This window comes from Callorhinus ursinus, unplaced genomic scaffold (genome assembly GCF_003265705.2).
Source record: "Callorhinus ursinus isolate GAN/ISIS: 27379988/994484 unplaced genomic scaffold, GSC_fseal_2.0 scaffold8, whole genome shotgun sequence".
In the NCBI taxonomy this organism is placed as follows: Eukaryota; Metazoa; Chordata; class Mammalia; order Carnivora; family Otariidae; genus Callorhinus; species Callorhinus ursinus.
The window spans coordinates 47,010,472-47,034,795 of NW_027397070.1; the positions used below are offsets into that span (position 1 = coordinate 47,010,472).

Here is a 24,324-nt window from a genome sequence, read left to right on the forward strand (position 1 = left end):
AAGATCAATCCTCCAGTCTTGAATAGTTCTTGTGGTTTTGGGTTTTTTTTTTTGTAAGATCTTATTTATTTGAAAGAGCGAAAGAGAAAGTACACATATAAGCAGGGGGAGGAGGAGAGGGAGAGGGAGAAGCAGACTCCCCACTGAGCAGGGAGCCCAACATGGGGCTCGATCCCAGGACCCTGAGATCATGACCTGAGTCGAAGGCAGACGCTTAACCAACTGAGCCATCATACACACTAACATGTCTAGGGGATAGCTGGTTCAGTCATTTGGCCGAAGGCACAGCCAGAATTATTGTTCAAGACTGTTAACACAACTTTTTGTATCAATAAGATTGTAGCTGCTTGTCACATGACTGCTGAGAAAAAAGCCTTCTGGGCAAAGCACAGCCAGTTGGCCTGACTAGGTCATAGAAACCTCCTAGCACAGCACACTACCGGCTGTTACAGCAGGACATACCTCTTCGTAATTTTTCGCCTCCACTCCATGCTTCATGTCTAGAATCACGAGTTGATCAGGTATCCGCCCTGTTCCTGAGAAAGAAATCAAAAGATTCATTGTGTAGAATATTTAAAATTCCGGGAAATCACCCACCCACCCTCTCCCTAACCCCTACCCTCTCAATAGAGGGAAATAGCCACAACTCCTCCCCCTACTCAGCTGCAGAAAATTCCTGGCTCTGGCTAAAATCACAAGCATTCCAGACAAAGCCTCTATCTGTGTGGGATGCCGGAAAGCAATGAGAACATGCTGCTGGCAAACATCTCTGAGCAGGCAGGACACAAAACACTGCAGCTGGTACTACAGAGGGACAGAACAGCAGAAGAGACAACATACAGGCTTACTGGATTAGGAAATAACACTCAAGTCAAAACAGTATAAAACTGAGTGGCATATAGACCAATCGGTAGTGGGCACCAACTAAGATTAAAAAGGTACATTTCCACATCTGAAAAGGGTGCCCTGTCAAATTTTGGAAAAAAAAAAGGATTATTGGGTATACGATAAGCTTGGATTTACGTAATATAAACATGAGTACTGAAAACAACACAGGATTTAGCTAATATTCCACTTTAATTCAAACATTTTGGTCAATGTAAGGCCATTTCAGTAGGTTAATAAAATGTTATAGGACCCACAAAACACTTAAAAGAAAAGAAAGAAAACACCTCTAAAGAAGGGTACAGTTTTCAGGGGTGCTACTCAGAAAGAGAAATGCCTATTTGGGACAGTAGGGCCAACAGAGCTAGGCTTGTATCAGAAAAGGTAACTGATTCAGCTTGATCAAAAAAGAATGTAACGTTAAATCAAGTAGGAGAGAGAGAAAGACTCAACAGTCCCAGAAAATTGCTCAGCCCCAATTTACCTAATTATTTATGAAATAAAAAACTGCCTGCATGGGGGACGCCTGAGTGGCTCAGTCGGTTAAGTGTCTGCCTTTGGCTCAGGTCATGATCTCAGGGTCCTGGGATCAAGTCCCACATCAGGCTCCTTGCTCAGTGGGGAGCTTGCTGCTTCTCCCTCTGCCTGCCGCTCCCCCTGCTTCTGCTCTCCCTGACAAATAAATAAATAAATAAATAAATAAATAAATAAATAACTGCATGCATGGAATTAGGAGTTTAGGCAAACAGTGCCACTTAAGCATTGGAGTTCTTCAAAGTACAAGCCAGAGAGAATGGTATTACACTCCCTGCTGCCTGAACACTGGAGGTTTCTGAAATGGACTGAAGTCAATTCAGTAACTACTCAGTGAGAACTCACTAGGTGACTGAATTACAATCTCTGCCTTCAAATAATTCAGCGGGGAACTAAGACAAACATTCATAACAGCTACGATGAAAATACAAAGCAGTAAAAACTTTAAGAGAAAAAAACCAGTTCAAATAATCCCAGCTATGGAGTAAAGGTTACCGAAGGGAAGGGTTAACTTGTGGACAGACTTCACTAAAGAGAGAGCACCTGAAGGCAAGGACAAAGTACTCTAGGCAAAGGGCACAGCACAGGCAAAGGCTCAAATATTGAAATGAGTACAGCATGTTTAAAAGACAGTAAAGACAGTAACGACCGCCTGGGTGGCTCGGTCGTTAAGCGCCTGCCTTCGGCTCAGGTCATGATCCCAGGGTCCTGGGATCGAGCCCCACGTCGGGCTCCCTGCTCCGTGGGAAGCCTGCTTCTCCCTCCCCCACCCCCCCTGCTTGTGTTTCCTCTCTCACTGTCTCTCTCTGTCAAATAAATAAATAAAATCTTTAAAAAAAATAAAAGATTAGAGTTCAGATTTGTGTGGTGACAGATACAGAAGATATTTTGAAAGAAGTATCAGTATAATTTGATGATAGGCTGAAAAAGGCAAAAATAATTTCAAAATGTGAGCCCAAGTAACTGGAAGGATAGTGGTAACACTGATAAGAGAGGGGAATTAGTCTGAAAGGGAGGCTTGTGAACACAGTCTTAGACATCTTGGTTTTGAAGTAAGAGTGGCACAACCATGTGGAAATGTCTAGAATATAGTTGAGACATCCTGGAACTGGAACTGGCACTGGTGGGAGCAGAGAGAAGGATATCTTGAAATATCATGGCCATGAAATCACCATTAAAATCCTTTAATTTTTTATTTTTAATCTATTAGTCCATTTACTTCTGGCAAACTCCCTTAGCTTTTAGGCTGAAATGACCAACTTTAGATCAAGGGAGTCAATTCTTGATTAACTATCAAAAGCAGCTGGTTCGTCTGCCATTCCTGGGCATCTACTGGTATTGTTGGCAAAGGTGCTTGCTCTTCTTCTAGGATCCTATATTTTGAACATTCTACAAACTTAAAACTGCCAGGAGTCCTTTTGCTTCTACACAGAGGAAGCCGGAGACTAAAATGAAATGGAGGCAAGGAATAGAAACACTGAGAGAGATAGAGTTCCAATGATACCATAAAAACCCCAAGATGCAGCTATGCCTGAGGTCAGAGCCATGTTGCAAACTTCCCAGTTCAGAGAGTCAAATGATCTATCCCTTCTTTTTCTTTAAGGCAGTTTGAGTTTTTATGTCCTGCAGTCCAAAAGAGTCCCAAATAATGTAACAAGTATAAATGCATTAAGCTTTTAGAGTCTAGTGTCCTTTAAACTAATGAATAGGGAGTAAAAAGGAAACTGCCGTTTCTCCCATTACTGAGCACAGAAACCATCAAGTAATCAGACTAAAGGGTACTATGGGGTCTTGACCTTGAGATGCACAGAAGAATCCACAGCAAGACAGAACTAGGAAAGTGCTCTGGAGACCAAAAATATTTCTAACTTTGCCATATGTTGTTTGTCAGACAGACCTTATTTCTAAGTCCCGAGAAAACGTGTCACTAGCATATATATAAATGCACTATTTTCCAGCATCTATATGAAATTCAACTCTATCATTCAAGCCAAATAGGTCACAGCATTTAAGAAATGCCTACTCCTGTACATGAAGAACTCAGCTGATTAGCCAACTTTCACTTATATGTGTGAAAGACATATAAACAATGTAGTTACCATTTCCTCTTCCTAATAGCCCAAGAGAGAAAGTTCAAGCTCTAACTTGAGAGGAGACACTTAATTCAGGGGAAACACTCCGATTACTTACCCTTGCTCTCAAAACACACTTCAAACATGTCATAATCTTCAGTGGTAAAGGCAAATTTCCCCTTGGTTGCATCTTCCTTGGAGTACAGAATATGACCAGCAGAATCTGTGATCTAAAATAAAAAGTAAGTAAGAACAGGAAGCAAATAACACTAGGGAAGAGAACTTAGAGAAACTGGAGAATGGAAAGAAACACTGTCTATAGAAGACAGTTGATATTTCTCATTATGATGACTATGTTCAGTCCATTCTTAAAGACAGGAATTGGATTAGAAGATGAAACTCAAATACAGCAAATTTCATTCATTCAAACAGTATCCACACTAAAGGCTAAAATATGTCACTGCTGGGGCACCTGGGTGGCTCAGTCAAGCGTCTGCCTTCAGCTCAGGTTATGGTCCCAGGGCCCTGGGATCGAGCCCCCGCATTGGGCTCCCTGCTCAGCAGAAGCCTGCTTCTCCCCTCCCCCACTCCCCCTGCTTGTGTTCCCTCTCTTGCTGTGTCTCTCTCTGTCAAATAAATAAAATCTCTAAAAATAAATAAATAAACAAATAGAATATGTCGCTGCTATGGAATGTCTTACCATACCAAAAAGGCAATACAGTTGATACAAACTGGGCTTATTAGCAAAAGTTTGCTATATAAAATGTACACCAGTATCATTACCTAGAAAGGGAGAGGTCACAAAAATGAAGTGGACAATTACCAGAAGAATGTACTACAAAAAGGAGAAAGACACATAAGAACACATCTCTTCTGTAAAACAAATCTTGACGGGGTGGAGGTAGGGGCAGAGAATGGAAATGGGACACCTGATGCAAAAAGAGAAGGAAAAAGGACATGCGTGGAGAAGAAAATCTGGAAGATCTATTCCTGCAAATTTCACATCAATTATGTCAATGGTCAAATGGGGTGGCAGAGGAGGCATGGGGAATGAGCAAGAAATTTGTTCTAAAAAAGACATCCTTGGCTTCCACCAGTGATAATTTCTTTCTTCTAGGTTGTTAGCTTTAGTTCTCCAAACTGAAACTGCTCCATTTGTAGAGAACGGCCTGTAAGCACAGATGAAGTGGCATACACTGGTAAGTGAATGGTCATATTTAAAACAAGGGAATGACACAGTAATATGACACACTGGATTGCAACTTCTTTTCTAGGGTTCATGGTTGTCCTAGCAGAAGGCACATTTCATTATTTAAGACAGGAAGCTACTTGCAATGTGGAACACAAAACTAGTAGCTTCCTTATATTAAACTAGATGTTCTCATGCTCTGTCAAACAAGATTCATTTATAGGTGCAATTTTAAATACGGAAACTGAGCAGCACACAAGTCTATGCATTTAAAGCACTTTAATAAAACTAGTTTTTTCCTGAGTAGTAAGACTTCTTTATACTTTTATTTTTCTTTCGATTTTCTACAAAGGCATGTATCACTTATGGTCAGAAATAAAGGTATTTCATTTTGAGGAAAAATATAGTAACTAAAGAATAGTTTTCACTGCTAGACTAATTTGAAATAAGGGGTAATTAAAAAACGTTTTATGGCACATCTTCTAAATTCCCTAAAAGTAACAGTAGTAATATTAATCAAGTATATTCTGCCATGAATGATGTCGATCCTTCATTAATTTGTCAATGCTTAGATCTGTGCTAGTCACTGGGGATACAGGGATATGTAAAATAGTTCCTGTCTTCGAAGAGCTTAAAAGTCTAAATGAGACGAATAAGAAATGAGATCTCACTGTAATGTTAAAAGTGCAGTACTAGAGGAAAGCACAGGTGCCATGGGATATGGAGGTTCGGGGAGTGTATCGTGGAGGTGACACGTGAGTCCTAAAGGATGAGCTGCAATTAAGGGAAAAATAGGGGTATAAAAACATTCAGGGCAGAAGAAAAGGCAAATATGAACACCTAGGGTCCAGAAAAAAACAAAACAAAAATATAGTAGTACCATAATACTATTAATATTTATTGAGCACTTACTAAAGGTTGAGTACTATGCCAAGTGCTTTATATGCATTTTAAAATTTAGTCTTTATTATAACGCTATAGGTAAGAACTATTATTTCTCTTATGTTCCATAGCAGGAAACTGAAACACAGGTTAACTGGCTAGAGAGGTACTGGCCAGATCATGTAGAAATGCAAACCATGCTAGGGAGTTTAAACTTCATTTGGCACAAAGTGGAAAGGCAATGAAGAATTTGAAACAAGAGAGTGATGTGATTCAGTTAGCAATTTAGAAAGATCAATCTGATAATACTGTGAAGACAAGTCCCTCGAGAGGGACAATACTAGTGATAAGAAGATGGATTAGGACACTATTCCAGTACTCCAGGTTAGTAATGATGAGGACTTTGAGTATGAGGAGAAGGGGACAAATTTGAGGGAATTTAAGGAGGGGGAGCCCATAGGACAAAACCAAAAAGTAAATGCCCGCAAGGATCAAGTGAGCAATGTAACTAAATCTAATGGGCCAGTGTAGGTTCACAAGGTTGTGGACAATTTGGCAAAGTGAAAAGATGTGCCTGCCTCAAGAGAGAAACCAATGAGTGCCATGTCACGCTGGGTTTTCAGAGCATCCAATTTTTCAAAAGAAGCTAGACATTTTAAGTTTTATTTGAAATCTCCTAAGTTTAAGGGCACCTGGGTGGCTTAGTCAGTTAAGTGTCTGCCTTCGGCTCAGGTCGTGATTTCAGGGTCCTGGGATCGAGTCCCACGTCGGGCTCCACACTCAGTGGCGAGTCTGCTTCTCCCTCTCCAACCCTCCCCCCTGCTCATGCTCTCTCGCTTTCTCTCTCAAATGAATAAATAAAAAAATCTTTAAAAAAAAAATGAAATCTCCTAAATTTTAAATCCTCACAGCCAAACCCAACATACGAAAAACTATCTCAAGGCCAAACAAAAGAGGTCTATAGAACCAAGTTCTTTGGGGCCACCAACTTCTGACCTCTGCATTAAGAAGAAAGCTGACCAAAATCACATAAAAGGGGTTGCCTGGGTGGCTCAGTCAGTTCCCATCTGCCTTCGGCTCAGGTCATATCAGGTCATGATACAAGGGTCCTGGGATCGAACCCCGTGTCAGGCTCCCTACTCAGTGGGGAGCCTGCTTCTCCCTCTCCCTCTACTCCTCCCCGCTCTGCTTGTACACACTCTCTCTCAAATAAATAAATAAAATCTTAAAAAAAAATCCCATAAAAGTATTGCTTGGTAGCACCGAGGTCTCAGCTGAGATTATAGACTACAGATTTCTAGTGGCAACACTCAGCAGCCAAGATGCGGGAACACAGAAAAAAGTATTAAGTGATTTAGGCTTGAGGTTCTGCAACTGAGTGGTTTGGAAGGATAAAGGGATTAAGGAATTATGCTAGTAACTTTACATATAATATTTATTTAATCTTCACAACAATTCCAGAGAGGCCTGTCTTATTATCCCCATTTTACTGATGAGAAAACTTAGTATTTTGCCCATCATCACAGAGTTAATAAATTGTGTGGATTTGAAGTAGTCTAAAATCCATGTTCTTCCGACATTCCATGTTGCCTCCCCACAAAAGGAATGTCTGAAAGAATGGGTTGCACAGAAGCCAAGAAAGACTAGCAGAATGTGATGGATTCTTTGGGTCAGTGCAAGTAAGAGCGCCTAAAGAGTCCTCTCAAGTGGGACACTGCATTGTTCAGGCTACCATTCTCCACCGTGGAGGGGTTAGCAAGCACTCACAAGGGAGAGGCCCTGAAGTCAGCAATAACTAAATAATCTGCAAGGGGGAAGGAATATTTAGCCCTAAAGATTCCTAAAGGCTCTTGTTCATGTGAAACTTCTTCTGAATTAAAAGAAAAGGCTTAAGAACAGACTTCTTTAGAACCCTGAACACACACATATTATAGGGCAAAAAGTCTGGGAACTAATCAAATTTCAAAGTAATATGTAGTCACCAGTATGGTGTCACTCTTCCTTTATTCAGAATCTGTTCACCAATCAGATACTCACACATCCCCACTCCCTAGCCCCCAAAAACACAACAACAATTCTTAAGAGCAAGGAGGAAGTTCAGAAAGGTAGACTGCAGGAATAACATACTTTCACATTCCAAGCTGACCTAAGAACTCTAACTTTGATTTAGCTCCTATGAATAAAGTTGCAGAAAATGTAGAACTTCTCCAAGGCATATTTGGATAAAAATAAGCTTCCAGATTTGCTCACACTAGTTTAATTCTTTAAAAAAAAAAAAAAAAGATTTTATTTTTTATTTTTATTTTTTTCCCTGCCCCTAAAAAGATTTTAAGTATTCACTACACCCAAGGTGGGGCTTGAACTTACAACCCCAAGATCAAGAGTCACATATGCTCTATCGTCTGAGCCAGCCAGGTGCCCCTAATTTAATCCATAAGGCAGAAGGAAAGGATTACAGGTTATTAGAAATGTTTACTGTAAATGAAACCAGTAGAGGACAGCAGGGAATGGTATCAAGAATACAGCACTGAAGAGTCATCAAAGATGTCATCATCTCCACAGTCAGGCAAGGACCTGGGAAAAACCACCTGGGGCACCTGGGTGGCTCAGCGGGTTGAGCATATGACTCTCGGTTTCAGCTCAGGTCTTGGTCTCAGGGCTGTGGGATCAAGCCCTGCGATGGACTCCACACTTAGCCGGAAGTCTTCCTGGGATTCTCTCCCTCTCCCCCTCTCACTCTGCCCCTCCCCATGCTCCTGCATGTGCCTGCACTCTCTCAAATAGATACATAGAGAGATAGATAAAAAATTTTTAAATATTTTATATATTTATTTGACAGAGACAGAGAGAGAGCAAGCAAGCACAAGCAGGGGGAGCCACAGGCAGAGGGAGAGGGAGAAGCAGCTTCCCCGCCGAGCAGGGAGCCCAATGCAGGGCTCGATCCCAGGACCCCAGGATCATGACCTGAGCCGAAGGCAGACTGAGCCACCCAGGCGCCCCTAGATAAAAATTTTTCAAAATTTACTAATTTAAGGACAGGAGCCTCTCTAGATGACAACAAAAGCCTAGATTTAAGTCAGAAAAGTCTTATTAAGGGGCACCTGGCTAACTCAGTCAGTGGAGTGTGCGACTCTTGATCTCAGGATTATGGGTTTGAGCCTCACATTAGGTGTAGACATCACTTAAAAACTAAAAAATCTTGGGGTGCCTGGGTGGCCCTGTCATTAAGTGTCTGCCTTCGGCTCAGGTCATGATCCCAGGGCCCTGGGATCAAGCCCCGCACTGGGCTCCCTGCTCAGCGGGAAGCCTGCTTCTCCCTCTCCCACTCCCCCTGCTTGTGTTCCTTCTCTCACTTTGTCTCTCTCTGTCAAATAAATAAATAAGATCTTAAATAAAATAAAATTAAAATTAAAAAATCTTTAAACATAGAAAACTCTTATTAAGGCATTAGCAAAATCCTCCAATGAACACTTTGCAAAATAATACAGAAGTCTGCCATGTTTTTCTGAAAGACTCTGGTACTCAGAAGGGGTAAAAATTGTTTAAATTATCCCTTGCTGCATTGTACTGAGTAACTACAATTATGGTAGAATCACTTGCTTTGGTGAAGTAACATCTGAAAGATGACATCTGAAAGAAAATGTATTAAAGATTCATCCAGGGCAAAGACTCAAATGCTTTACAAGAGGCTGAAGGCAAAGGACCCATCACTGCCAACACCTTTTATTAGCATGAAATTTACTCCCCAAAAGTGTGTGATAATGCCACAATTCCCTAAGGGCCTTCACATTTCTATATTCCCCATGACCTTCAGTTGACACCACTATATGAGGGTTGTTTATCCAGATATCTGGAAATCCAGGCAGGCAACATGACAACTTAACTTTCATTTTAGGCTCCTAAGAACTGCTGGGCATTCTGAGATCCTAGAATTTTTCTAAGAATCAGTAGGTTTCCCATGTAGTTCATAACTTTGCAGCTATTTAGGAGGTAAGTCATTGATCTTTGTGTGTGTGTGACCCAAGCCACTGATCTAAAAAAAAAAATCATATGCACTAACCCCAACATAATTACATAAATCAGCAGGTAGCTAAAATTAAAAAGTAGAAAACTGAGCCAAGCTCATGACTAGCCAGAGCTGGCAAAATCTAAAAGGTTGAAATGATGGTTTTAAATTTCCTCTAATAAAAATGTTCTAATTACAGATCACCTTAAAAGATCATCTGGTTTCTCAAGAATTGAGAGATTCAATTTTTTCTTCTTAAATTCTACTAAAGTACTTTGGTATTATGATGAATAACCACCACTTTTACCTCCTGTAACAGCAAGTCCTTAAAAGAGTACTTATTTCTCTTTAAACAATAAACACTTGTGATATTTATTATAAAGTTCTTAATTAAACAAAGGTAATATGAAAACCATTAAAATTTGCTCATATGACATCAAGGAATAAGAAGTAATACAGATTTGTTCTAGATAACACCTTCTGAAAAGCAAACCAAAGTTCACAACTTAGTAAGGAAAAAGTGTTAACTGTATAAGCAGAGTAGCTGATGTCAAGAATATGTGAATACTCACACTGAAACTGTCAAATAAGTGAAAATGCAGGTCACTGGGAAAATAAACTCATTTAGAATTGGATTCTCTTGACCATTCTAGGCAGCAGCCAGAAAACAGGTTCTTGAGTAGGTCCTGCTCCCATTTCTTCTGTTAAACAGTCAGGATAATACCCTGCCTTCTTGAAAAGGATCTTTAAGAAGCTTAGGCCAAGGGCTCCTGAGTGGCTCAGTTGATTAGGCGGTTAAGCTCTGCCTTCAGCTCAGGTCATGATCCCAGGGTCCTGGGATTGAGTCTTTACATTGGGCTCCCTGCTCAGTGGGGAGTCTGCATCTTCCTCTCTCCCTCTACCCCTCTCTCCCCTGCTCGTGCTCTCTTTCACTCTCTCTCAAATAAATAAAATCTTAAAAAAAAAAAAAAAAAAAGGCAGCTTAGCCCCAAACCAGGTAAATAAAGCAATCAGGATTAAAAGAATATAGAGTTCACCTGGAGGAAGAAACAAATAGGTACTATCAAGAACCTGAATTGAGGGCGCCTGGGTGGCTCAGATGGTTAAGCGTCTGCCTTCGGCTCGGGTCATGATCCCAGAGTCCTGGGATCGAGTCCCGCATCGGGCTCCCTGCTCCTTGGGAGCCTGCTTCTCCCTCTGCCTCTCTCTCTCTGTGTCTCTCATGAATAAATAAATAAAATCTTAAAAAAAAAAAAAAATAAAACCTATGTCTTTAAAAAAAAAAAAAAAAAGAACCTGAATTGAGCAAATGATATGCACACAATATATCTGACTCTAAGTTTTCTGGAAGCCAACATTAAAAGACTACAAAGAGAACCAAGTTGGTTATACATCATTTGTTTTCTGATGAAAGCTCACAAATTTACCTTCAGAGATAATTTTCCTGGAACTAGACATGAAGAACAATATATCAGGAAGGTCCTTTTACAAGGACTGTGACCAATATAGTAGACTCTCCAAATTCAACTATGGCCTTGCTAAAGATACAAAGGCAGCTCGAATGAGTGTTTTTAGCGCTCCTCTGTAATGATGTGCCTGACCTGATGCAGAGGTGGGACCTGAAGGATCCAGACAAAGGCTCCAGTGCCCTGATTCTCTGCCCTTTAGCACTATCATCTCTCTCCTAATCCCACCTCCCTTCTTACTGCTCACAGAATTCCCAGACTTACTAAAGTTCCAAGAAGACTGGGACTACTTTTGCCCACTTGCTGAAATCGCAAGTGTGTTAAAAAAAAAAAAAAAAAAAAGCCAGGAAGAGAGGTCTTAAAAAAAATACTATCTACCCCGATCTCAGTTTTTAATACCATTCTCCAATAAAAGGAACCAGGGATTCTTGGAGAAATGGTTGGTCCTAGGATTGAGGCAGAAAGTTATACAAGATGAGCCTGCAACATTTTGTAGTGCCAGAAATTAAGGATGTGTTCAGAAACAAAACAAAAAACAAGAATGAGGGTATGTCAAAAGGACATAGAAGCCAAATGAAGGTGCTCCCAACAGCCAAAGCTGCAACAATTTGAGCAACAAAATAGTATTTGACTGTAATCCAAGAGTATAAGTATAAAATAAATATCCACAAATCCATAGTGATATGAAGGGTTAAACAAAGGAGAAGAAACAAGTCTCCCATGCAGAAAACTCAAATAATTTATGTAGAAAACATCACCCTCAAGAAAACTGGGACTAAGCAAACCTCCTCACTCAACTGTGGGCTGCACATAGTAATTTCCTTCCAAAGAGTACAATATGGGAAGGGGGACAAAAGTAACTTTTCAGTGGAAAAACCTAACCAACACTACCTCAGCCAGATGATCAAGGTCAATAGCAACAATGATAAATCATGTTGACAGCATGCTCCCCCGTAATATGATGTAATGAAAATGGCACTTTACCTCTGTGGGCTTCCTTCCCAAAACCCATAATCCCAATTATATCATGAAGTAAACATCAGACAAATCCCAATAGAAAGGTATCCTACAAAATACTTGACCAATATTCCTCTAAACTCACAAGGTTGTCAAAAACAAGAAAATCTGAGAAACTGTCATAATCTAGAGGAGTCTAAAGAAACATGACTAAATGTAATATATCTTCCAGGATGGGATCCTGGAACAGAAAAAAGGCCATTAAGTGAAAACTAAGGAAATCTGGATAAATATGGACTTTAGGCAATTATAACGTAACAATACTGGCTCATTCACTGTGACAAATATATCATACTAATGTAAAATGTTAACAGTAGGGGAAATTGGCTGTGGGGAATATGGGAGCTGTACTATCTTCATTTTTTCTGCAAATCTAAAACTGTTCTGAAATTAAAAGTTTGTTTAAAAAAATAGTACTCAAAAAGATGAAATCAAATGCATATATACACACACCTCTCCAGATTCTCAAGAAATTTACGGTCTACTCAGAGCCAAGCAAGCATCAAGCATCCTTTTTTTTTTTTTAAATTATAGTGTTTTTCTTTAAGATTCTTACTGATTGATTGAGAGCACATGCAAGCGGGAGGGGGAAAGGGAGAGGGAGAGAGAGAATCTCAAGCAGACTCCATGCTGAGCAAAGCCCGATGTGGGGCTCAATCTCACAACCCTGAGATCATGACCTGAGTGGAAATCAAGAGTTGGATGCTTAGCAGACTGAGCTACCCAGGCACCCTGCATCAAGCATTTTCACAAACTTTTTTGAGGTACATACAAATAGTTACTTTGGACAAAGTCTATACTTATTCCTGTAAAATAACATGATGCATGGGGAAGGTGGCAAGTCTGTCTTTGTACTGGCACAGGTCACACACTGCTTTCACTTGCTCAATCAGCTCCATACCCCACCAGTCAACGAAAATCTTAAAAAACAACAAACAAACAAACAAAACCACTTCTTTTCCAGGAGGCCTACCATAGCAGAAGTCAATTAGCTTTCAGCTCTGGTGTAGCTGGTGAAAATCTGAAGATGTAATTTCTTTCAAATAGGCTCCTTCTTGCACTTTGTCTTCCTCAGGTTTACAATCAGTCTGTAGTATAACATTTGAGTATATAATGTGTACATATTATTTTAAGGACAACTATCAACGTTTGCAGCTCTTGAATGACTAACTCAGGAATTTAGAAACATCAGGTCCCTTGTAGAAGCTCTGTACACTGATAAAAATGAACTGAAACAGAAACACCTATTCTCTTCTCCCTTTGAGAGACTGCACAGTATGAGACTGAATGTTCTAGAGTCAGACCTCAGGTTTGTGTTCAAATCACAATAGTGTCACTTACTAGCTGTAAAGTCTGGGGTATATTCCTTAACCTCTCTGTTCCTCATATGTAAAATAAGGACAATAGCACCCACTTTATGAGGTTATTGTGAGGATTAAAGTTAATACAAGTAAAGTGCCTAGAACAGTGTCTGGCACATGGCAAGCACTCATTAAGTGTTACTAGTATCATCATTGTTGTTAGCATTATTATGGTAACTATTTGTTAGTAACAATTCAGAACTCCATAAACATTTAGGTCACTAACCATACTTCCAACCTAATAGTTCTAATGGATGGCAAACTACATAAAATACACAATGACTAAACCCAGGGATAATTAGAACCAAATGGTTACTGCACAGAAACAGAAAAAGACAAAAAGTATATACACAATGGAATATTATGCAGCCATCAAAAGGAATGAGATCTTGCCATTTGCAACAACGTGGATGGAACTGGAGGGTGTTATGCTGAGCGAAATAAGTCAATCAGAGAAAGACATGTATCATATGACCTCACTGATATGAGGAATTCTTAATCTCAGGAAACAAACTGAGGGTTGCTGGAGTGGTGGGGGGTGGGAGGGATGGGGTGGCTGGGTGATAGACATTGGGTAGGGTATGTGCTATGGTGAGCGCTGTGAATTGTGCAAGACTGTTGAATTACAGATCTGTACTTCTGAAACAAATAATGCAACATATATTAAGAAAAAAGAAAAAGAAGATAGCAGGAGGGGAAGAATGAAGGGGAGTAAGTCGGAAGGGGAGACGAACCATGAGACTATGGACTCTGAAAAACAAACTGAAGGTTCTAGAGGGGAGGGGGGTGGGGGGATGGGTTAGCCTGGGGATGGGTATTAAAGAGGGCACATTCTGCGTGGAGCACTGGGTGTTAAGCACAAAAAATGAATCATGGAACACTACATCAAAAAAATTAATGATGTAATGTATGGTGATTAACACAACAATAAAAAATTTTTAAAAAAGAAAAAGACAAAAAGGTAAACTTTCAAGGAAGCAGCAGCAAGATTTAGAAACTGAAGGGATACAAAATGTCTAACCAAGCAGGTGTTCAATGATACCTTTTAGCTGCTAACCCGGGATATTAAGAAATACAAGAGGATCCCAGCATTTCCTGCATGTGTTTTTTAACCTGATAAGTAATAAACTACATGCAGGACCCAACAATGGCAAGGAGGGAAGAGAGTATTGCATGTGCATGATTAGCGGTTGTAGGCCTATACCCTTCTTTTGGTAAAAGTTCATGAGTGAATCTTGAGCCATGGGGTCTATTACCCTAAGACATAAAAAATGAGAAATAACACCAAATCACTGAAGATGCTGTAGTTTTAGACTAGAAAAATAATACAGTAGTCTTCCCATATCCTTGGTTTCACTTTCTGTGGTTCCAGTTACCTGTAGTCCACTGCAGTATGGAAGATGATCCTCCTTCAGATATATGTTCAGAAGATCAGTACTAGCCTAATGCTACTTCACAATGTCTACGTCATTCACCTCATTTCATCTCATCACACAGACATTTCATCATCTCACATCATCACAAGAAGAAAGGTAAGCTACCACAAGTCACCACCGTTTTCAAACTTGAAGAACACGGGTAACTGATGGCCTAGAAGCTATCTATAACGGGCATAAAATTAATTTACCCTGATCTTTCAAACAAGAGCAAGTACCAACCAAGTCTACCAACTGCATTCCTGAAATCAGGGGATCACACCTACATTATACCCAGAACAAAGTCAAACTTAGAAAGGCTATAAGCAGCATTTAGCAACTCTAAATTCTTTCAAATTTCCAACACAATTCAACAATGACGTAGCACAGCACAGAAGTATTGCTTGAGGAGGCTTGTCAAAGTGTTGAAACTTGGGGCACCTGGGTGGCTCAGCAGGTTAAGCATCTGACTCTTGGTTTCGGCTCAGGTCATGATTTCAGGGTCCTGAGATTGAGCTACATCAGGCTCCGCACTCAGCAGGGAGTCTGCTTGAGATTCTCTCCCTCTCCCTCCCCTAAAATAAATGAATAAACAAAATCTCTCCAAGATTTTAAAATTTATTTATTTGTCAGAGAGCACACACACGAGAGCACAGGCAGGCGGAGTGGCAGACAGAGGGAGAAGCAGGCTCCCCGTTGAGCAAGGAACCCAATGCAGGACTCAATCCCAGGACCCCAGGATCATGACCTGGGCCGAAGGCAGATACTTAACCAACTGAGCCACCCAGGTGTCCCAAATAAAATCTTAAAAAAAAAGGGGGGTGCCTAGGTGGCTCAGTCTGTTAAGCGTTTGCCTTCGGCTCAGGTCATTGTCCCGTGGTCCTGGGATCAAGCCCCACATCGGACTCCCTGCTCATCAGGAAGCCTGCTTCTCCCTCTCCCTCTGCCCGCTGCTCTGCCCGCTGCTCTGCCCGCTGCTCTGCCTGCTTGTGCTCTCTGTGTGTCAAATAAATAAATAAAATCTTAAAAAAAAAGAAGAAGAAGAAGAAGAAGAAGTAGTGTTGAAAACTAGAAATGGAAAATTTCCAGGCACTGGGTATGGTAACGGATAGATGCTCTCCTCCTGCTTCTATCAACATTTGTTACATTAACTCAACACAGGCAAAACGTCATGCTTGACTGGGTGGGGGGAGGGGGAGGAGTTGGGAGAAAGAAAGGAAGAAAGACAGGGAGGAAGGGAATAAGAAGGAAAAGTCCAGTTGCTGCCTAACAATACTACTGCGGGGGTGAAGCCAGATCAAATGTTTTTTTTCATACTGTTCCAAAGTTATTTACGGTAAAAACCTCCAGCGTGACCCTTTTAGGCACAAACAAAGCCTTGTTCTTTCTTAACAACTAGTCCCTTGATTTCCCACACGTTACGTTGAACAATGAGATTGGGGGCACAGGATAAAGCAGATGACATCAACCTCCCTCAAGTCGGAGGCTTGTTTAGGAGCCCAAATTCTGGTCTGTGGCCAGCTAGCTGATTTCACAGAGGGCTCTACTGTCCAGACTGCCAGGCTGAGTATGCATATGGGGGCAATGGCTCAGATCAACCACCAGTCAGCAATTCACACAAGAAACAGCAGAGAAGTCACTGTACTCTGCTAGATTACCTTCATAAATCTGCTTCATTTTTCTAGAAACTAGGCTCAGTCTTCAGAAGTCATCATAAAGACATGGAATAGCCATTTCAATTTCTAAGCAGCCCTCTTCTCTACATCAGTTCAAACAGAAGGCTGCAGACAACTGTTCACCCAATAAGAGATTTAAATGAAGTAACATAGTGTTTAACTTTTACAAAGAAGGAAACACAAGGTCGGAAATCTTCTATATGATACAAAAAGAAATTAGCTTTTAATACTATCAAATGTTAATGTATCAATTAGCCTTCTGTACTAAACCACCTACTGATTGAACTGTTTCTAACCCACTGGACAATATTCACATCAAATGTCAATTTGAAAGAGACAGATTTTTCCCAACAGAAAAAGATCAGCCCTCACTACAGATGCCAGTAATAAACCGAAGTAACTGTTCTAAATAAAAGAATCTCAAAACTATAGCATATATATACGCATGTGTATACACACATGCACACACACAATCCTTCCAGAGCTTTCAGTGGGCAAAAAAAAAAGTTAAAAGCCAATGGTTTCCCAGCTGCCAAGATGCTCCTTGATAATTTTTAGGCTTAAATTGTGATAGGCCTATGACTCAAGGCTGAACTCTTCAAATGATCTCTTTGGCTTTCTATAAGCTTGTTGGGAGAGAGTGGCACCACAACTGGATATAATATCCAAGGAAAAATAACTGCACTTAGCAAAATGAAATGTTAATTAGCATTAGCACTCTTGAAAAATGACAATGAAAAAAAGTTAGACTGATTATATATTTGGAAGAGGCTATAAAAAAGCATAAATCATTTCAGTTATCACCATTAAGCTTTTCTTTCCTTTTGGGTGATGATTAGGACAACTGCTCACAACTGCTTTTCTCTCTCTGTAATCTATTTCTAAAGTATAAATCGCGCTTAGGCAACAACTCATCCCCTAAAACTAATTCATCCTCCAATTTCCACTATTAACAAGCATTCTAACTAATAAATGGAACTGCAGCTTATTAAACTATTATATCATCTAGTCTTAATGCAAATGTGGTTTTCAATTCAAAAATCAAGAGTTGAGATTCTGAGCCCCTACAAGAGGCTTTTTATGGACCTGAAGCAATGACGAAAATGTATACATTCACTATAAATGATGAATCAATATTTCTGTTTCAATTTCGTGTAGCAAAGTCTTTAAATCTGATACTACTTGCCTAAGTTAGCCTCACTTTGTGAAAAGAACAGGGATTGGTGATATGGGATAAATTCATTGGAAATCCCAACACAAAACACATAATATAGGCCTGAAGCAGAAATCTTAGCAGTAGAGTCCCGCCCATCATTTCAATCCATTTCTCTGTTCAAAAATGCCTTCCCTGACCACTCAAATACTCTTTACCCTTCAGTCACTCCCTACCCACTACTGTTTGATTTTTCTTTATAGTACTTATCACTACCTGCAATTGTATGTATTTTTTGAACTTGTCTTTGTTCGTAGAGCTCAAGGACCTTGTCTGCTGTCCATCCCCATTTCCCCAGCTAGGTCTGGCATACACTAAATATTAAAATAGTTATTGCATGAATAGGAGAATCACAAACAAAATCCTCAGAATTCTTCTCATATTATACTTTATCAGGTCACCACACTGACATAAAACAGGGGAGTCAGATTAGCAATTCAATTTTCATTCAGTAGAGAGGAAACAAAAGAGTACTCATATATATGACCCATTCCCTGAATAATGAAGAACCACCTCAATTAGTCCTTCCAACAATTCTATGAGATCTATCATCCCCATCTTACAGATCAGAGACCCAAGGAGAAGAGTTAAATAATTCCCTCAAGACCATATACCCTTTAAGTGGTGAAGCTGTTGAGACTTGAACTCAAATCTGTCTGACTCCAGATCCAGGTTCTTTCCACTATACTTCCATTTAATAAGGACTTCTATTTAATACAACTAATATATTTAATTCAGCTGTACAACAATAAGTACATAGTACTTAAACTTAAGACACAAAGATGAATGAGACACTAGACTTCACAAAATAAGCACCATACTACATCAAAAGTGCCATGTCAAGCAGGTTATAATGGAAACACATAGGAGGGGTGTACAGGCAAACACCAGTCTCGATTAAGAGAACACTGTATTCAAGGAACTGCATGGGGTTCAGTATGGTGAGAGTCAAGAGTGGGAGAAAAGAAGTGAAGAGGGAGAAAGGGGAGAAAAAAATTACAGATAAGGCTAGGACACCGACAATTCATTTGTTCATTAACTCTTTATGTTGAAGTCCTACTATGCACTATGTGCCAGGCATTGTATTAGACAGGCATTTCAATGATGAGACGTAGTCTCTGCTCAACTACATTCACAAAAATCCTTATGAAAGAGACTGCCTCATTCAGAGCAGCAACAAAACATCAAGTCCAGTTGGCTAGGTTTTGCACTTCAGAAAGCCTCCAGCCCCCCTCTTAAACTCAACCCAAATGCTGCTTGAACCAAGGGTGGACAAATGACCAAAGAGAAGGCATCAACAGACTGTAAGAAACCTAGACTGTGGCCTGGCATATAAAAAGAGTTAAACCAATCAGATTCTCTCACTCAAGAGATGTACTTCAGAAGCAGAAATGATGCACAAAGAGAATCCTTGAGCAGAGTTTGGGACATGAGTGGTCAAAAGGTAAGAGAAAGTGAAGAGATGCTATGAAAAAGGTTGCAAACTATGATAAGGGAGTGGATCAAGCCCACAAAAGTTGTTCTGTGGCCTGCACAGAATATCAAAATTTTTTTAAATGACACCCAGCTTGCGGTCTCTAAAATACTATTCCTCACAAAATGGACCAGGACTCCATGAAGGAATAACTGCTTCCAGGTCAGGGGTTGGACAAACAAAAGATGAGCCTAGGATACCCTGTTCTACAAAACAGGGAAGCTATCAAACCCTAATGGGGTTGTTGTCAAAAGGATACAGGAGTCAAAGGGACACCTGAGTATAAAGAAAGAACGCAACTGATAAAAACAATGACAGTAACAAAAAAAGATTTCAGTGTAATACTTAAAATAAAACAAAATAAAAACCTGGGGCACCGAGATCAGTTGAGTATCCGACTCTTGATTTCAGCTCAGGTCATGATCTCAGGGTCTTGAGATCAAGCCACGTGTTGGGCTCTGTGCTTAGCAGGGAGTCTGCTTCTCTCCCTCTCCCTCTGTCCTTGCCCCGGCTCGCTCTCTAACATAAAGAAATAAATCTTAAAAAAAACATTCTTCAGACTACATCGGAAATGACAAGGGCAACAATCTCTCACTCTGAAAACTGTCAATAAGAAGGAATGAATTCTGTGTTTATCCTATAAATTTTAGGGTAACCAAATGGTCTTAAAAATTGATGAATTCTTGGGGCGCCTGGGCAGCTCAGCAGGTTGAGCATCTGACTCTTGATTTCGGCTCAGGTCATGATCTCGGGTCCTGGGATCATGACCTGTGCTGCTCCATGCCCCGCAAGGAGTCTCCTTGCGATTCTCTCTCTCTTTCCCTGCTGGTCATGCACGCATGCTTGCTCTCGCTCTCTAAAAATAAATAAATAAATCTTTTAAAAAAATTTATGAATTCTTTAAGAATAATTCCAGCTAACAGGCGCCTGGATGGCTGTCAGTTAAGTATTTGCCTTCAGCTCAGGTCATGATCTCCAGGTCCCGGGATTGAGCCCCAAGTCAGGCTTCCTGCTCAGCAGGCAGTCTGCTCCCTCTCTCCACTGCTCATGTGCGCGCTCTCTCTCTCAAATAAATAAAATCTTTAAAAAGAAAAGAAAGAATTCCAACTAATAAATATGGAAGGAATAACAAAATTAGAAAATCATCATTACACAACCTTAATGAAACAATAAATTCACACAGCAGTTATCAATGGACTGATATGTAAAAGACTGATGAGAAGCTTTAAAATGGAGGCGTTGGGCTGTTACCACCTTGGTAGGTAGAATAATGCCCACCTCTCCAAAGATGTCCACATCCTAAACTTTAGAACAGTTATGTTACATGGCAAAAGGGGTTTTGCAAGCGTGATTAGAGACTGAGATAAGGAGATTATCAGAAGGGTCCTTATAAAGGAAAGAGAGAAGCAGAGGAGAGAGGGAGGGGTCGGGAGAGAGGGAGAGAAAGAAAATTTAGAGATACTAATTACTGGCTTTGAGGATGCAGGAAGGGGTCACCAACGAAAGAATGCAGGTGGTCTAGACACTGGAAAAGGCAAGGAAACAGATTCTCCCCTATAGTCTTCAGAAACAACACTGCCTTGTTGACACCTTGATTTTAGATAAACGCGCCCTGTTTTAAGTTACTGAGTTTGTCATAATTTGTTCTAGCAGCAGGACACTTAACATACACATGAACCCACTGATCGATCTTAGCACTAAGAGGCACGAAAAGTACTGTGTGTTCTGCCATGATGCCAAATGAAGTACTATCACCCAAAAGATAAACCTGAATCTGATTACATCTTTACAGCTGATTTCTTTTACAAGAAATATGGGGGAACTGTTTAAACGATACCTCAAGGAAGTAAACAGACAAATCCACAATGTAGGACATTCTTTACAGACAACTGACTCCCAACAATACAAGTGCAAGCATTAAAAAAAAAGGAAGGTGAGTGAATTGCTCTAAATTAAAGAGACTTGAGAGAGATACAACAAATTAATTTAAAAATATATTTCTGAGACAAGTGGAGAAATGTGAATATGAATTGAGTATACAATTAGCATTACTGTTAGTTTTGCAAGGTGTGATTATAGCCACATAACATTGTGATTATGTTCATATTTTTAAAGAGATTCATGCTGACGTACACAAGATTGAAATACCATGATATCTGGGATTTACTTTAAAACAATTCAGCATAAAATGTGAAGGGAGAGGCAGTTTGAATGAAAAAAGTGTGGCCACATCCTGATAATTACTAAATTTGGATACTACATTTACAGTAGCTGACCGTACTCTTCTCTACAAAACTGCAAACAAACCAGGGCACCTGGCTGGCTCAGTCAGTAGTAGAGCATGCGACTCTTGATCTCAGGGTCCAGAGTTGAAGCCCCCACATTGGCAATGGACCCTACTTAAAAAAAAAAAGGAAAAAAACCCACAAAAACAAATCTGTGAACAAACCAATGTCAAAGCCAACCTGAACTAGTAATATTTAAAGTTTTTATTTATTTATTTATTCGACAGAGAGAGACACAGCGAGAGAGGGAACACAAGCACGGGGAGTGGGAGAGGGAGAAGCAGGCTTCCTGCGGAGCAGGGAGCCCGATGCGATGCGGGGCTCCATCCCAGACCTGAGCTGAAAGCAGACGCTTAACGACTGAGCAACCCAGGCGCCCTGAATTAGTAATATTTAAAAATCAGGAGCTTTCACATCAAAATCTGCATTTCTGACTTCATATGAAAAATTAAATGTGGCAACAGGGTCTACATCAACAGATTAGTACTGGCTACGCCAAATTAACAGTTCCTACCACTCCCGGTTATCCCCCATTTATTGTCACTGCTGCTGTTTTTAAAACATACCTGGCCCAATTCACTCATTTAGATTGCCTAGTGGGTGTTTGGGTTTAGGACCCCAGGGGTAGTTCAATTAAGCTGGCTAGAAGCAAGAGAAGAGAGCAGACATGGGGAGGGCGACTGAGTGATCTCAAAATGCTAGCGTGTAGATGTACAGACTCCTGCTATTGAGGTCTCTCCAGCAACTTTGGAGACAGATGTAATTCCCATGAGGCCATAAAGGTACACTATGCTTCCTGTGTAAGTGCTCACTAGAAGCAAGACCGTATGCATGATATTCTGGAAAATACGAACATGAAAATAATTCCTGCCCTCGGGATACTAACAGTCTAATAAGATAAGGTATAAAGAAAAATCTACAATATAAGATGAAAATAAGTGAGTTTAGGGTATTGTTCAGGGTGGCTCATATAAAATGCAAAGTGGAGAGTGACAATGTATATAAAACTTCAGAAACTGATCATAAAGAGTACTACAGAGCACGTTGGGAAATTCAAACTTTATCAGATTAGCAACAGTGAGTCACTGAAGGATTTCAAATTGGAAATACAAATCAGAAGGGCAACACTGGAGATGAGAGTAAAGTCTCCCTCATTGCTCAAATTCTCTTATTCTATGCACTATATCCTTTGAGGAGCCAGCAGCATGACCCCCAAAACACTGTCTATCTAAACCTCTAAAATTATACAATCACAGCTTTCTTGGTCAGGACAGAAGTCTGGTGCCTGAAGAGAATAAGAAAAAGTTTATATCTCCCAAATAAAGTATAAATAAATTGCATTTATTACCACTACTGGGTTCCAATACCTTAAACATAAATTATAGTCTTATTACACCCTAAGCTCTATTAAAATATTTCTTCCTATTTAGTCTAAAACGCATTTTGTTAAAAAAAAAAAACGCTTATTGCGAATAAATAAAGCACAATCAAATCTTGACTAAGATCATGTTACATTTACATTTCAAAGATCGGGCTGGTCAACCTAATGGCGAAATAGGACCAAACTGGCATTATAATAGTAGTTGTCACTATCCAAGAGTATCGCTGAAATTTACATAAAAATTGGCCAAATCCAGACTCTGGGGTACCATAAAAGAGTATTACAGCCTGAGACCATTTTGCGATCGACTTTAATCAATCACAGGAATTACAAATAAAAAGCAAGGAGAGCATAAGATTGCAGTACTTTTCTTTCACCTTAACTCCCAAACTAAAAATTCCGGCTCTGACATCAATTTGTTCTACACCTCTTTGAGCCTCAGTTTGCTCACGTGCAATATGAGGCCAACGAGTACCTACTTCATATAGTAGAGTACGAACTAAATGGTATCGCATATAAAGTGGCACAGGACCTGACGCACAGCTAATGCTCAATAAAAACAGGTTTTATTATTCACAGTAAGCTTCAGTGCCTCCATGATTTTCCTGCAGGTACCAGTCTGAAAGTACCCACAAATACTCAACACCCAGAGACTTCTTTGGAGAAACAAGTCACAGTTCAAGATACCTAAGACCGCAACTGGTATAAGACCCCGACCACGACCCAAAGTCGAGGCGGCCCCAGCTCAGCTGTCACCACAGCCGCCAAGGCTTCGCGGTCCTTCTAAGGGTTCCCTAGCATTGGTGCCGGCCCCGCCCCGCGAACGCCAACGAGCGGGGTGAGGGGGCGGTCTCGACAGCGCACCCTTTGTGCTTCGGGGAGACCCGCTGCCCTCGAGGCCTCCGCCCGCCGGCTCCCCTCCCCATCCTCAGCCTCCCCTCGTCGACGCCTACGGTCTTCCCTCCCCGCGCCGCCCACTGCCGCACCTTGAGGTGGGTTCGCAGGCCGCCAGCGCCCCCAGACTGGTCGGTGATCTCGTACGCGCCCGTCACCAGCAGGTCCTTGTGGATCTCCTCGCGGAGGCACTTGCGGGAATTAACGGGCAGATGGAAGGAGATGGCGAGCACCGAGCTGGGGCCGAGCAGGAGTAAGAGCAGCAGTGCCAACGGGCAAGGGCCACGCTGAGCTGGTGGGCCAGACAAACCAGACATGGTGCCGGAGACTGCTCACCCGCTAGGGCCTCTACCGCGCCGGAACCGGGAAGGCCCACGTGATTCACCTCTAACCTAATGCCGTGGGCGCCATTTTGAAGACTGGCAAATAGACGCGGACTATATTATAAGTCTTTTGAAAGGGATGAAAGGATACGACACCACGTAGTATCCACAAGTTAAGGTGGTTAAATAAGATTTTCTAGAAGGTAACCGCAAAGGTTTTATTTTTGTTGAGCTTAATGACTGCTCAGTAA

At 40.8% G+C, this 24,324-nt stretch overlaps 1 protein-coding gene across 1 annotated transcript in view; it reads right to left on the bottom strand.

The window, feature by feature from the left end:
* The window catches only part of TMED10 (transmembrane p24 trafficking protein 10), a 35,458-nt gene extending 11,337 nt beyond the window's left edge, over nucleotides 1–24,121 (bottom strand). Inside the window, exons 1-3 of the mRNA XM_025869629.2 lie at nucleotides 23,843–24,121; nucleotides 3,610–3,721; nucleotides 463–536 (exon numbers count right to left, since the gene is read on the bottom strand). Coding sequence (XP_025725414.1) covers nucleotides 463–536; nucleotides 3,610–3,721; nucleotides 23,843–24,067 — 411 coding nt within the window. The 5' untranslated portion in view covers nucleotides 24,068–24,121. The remainder of the gene's footprint in view (nucleotides 1–462; nucleotides 537–3,609; nucleotides 3,722–23,842) is intronic.
* Nucleotides 24,122–24,324: the final 203 nt, after the last annotated feature.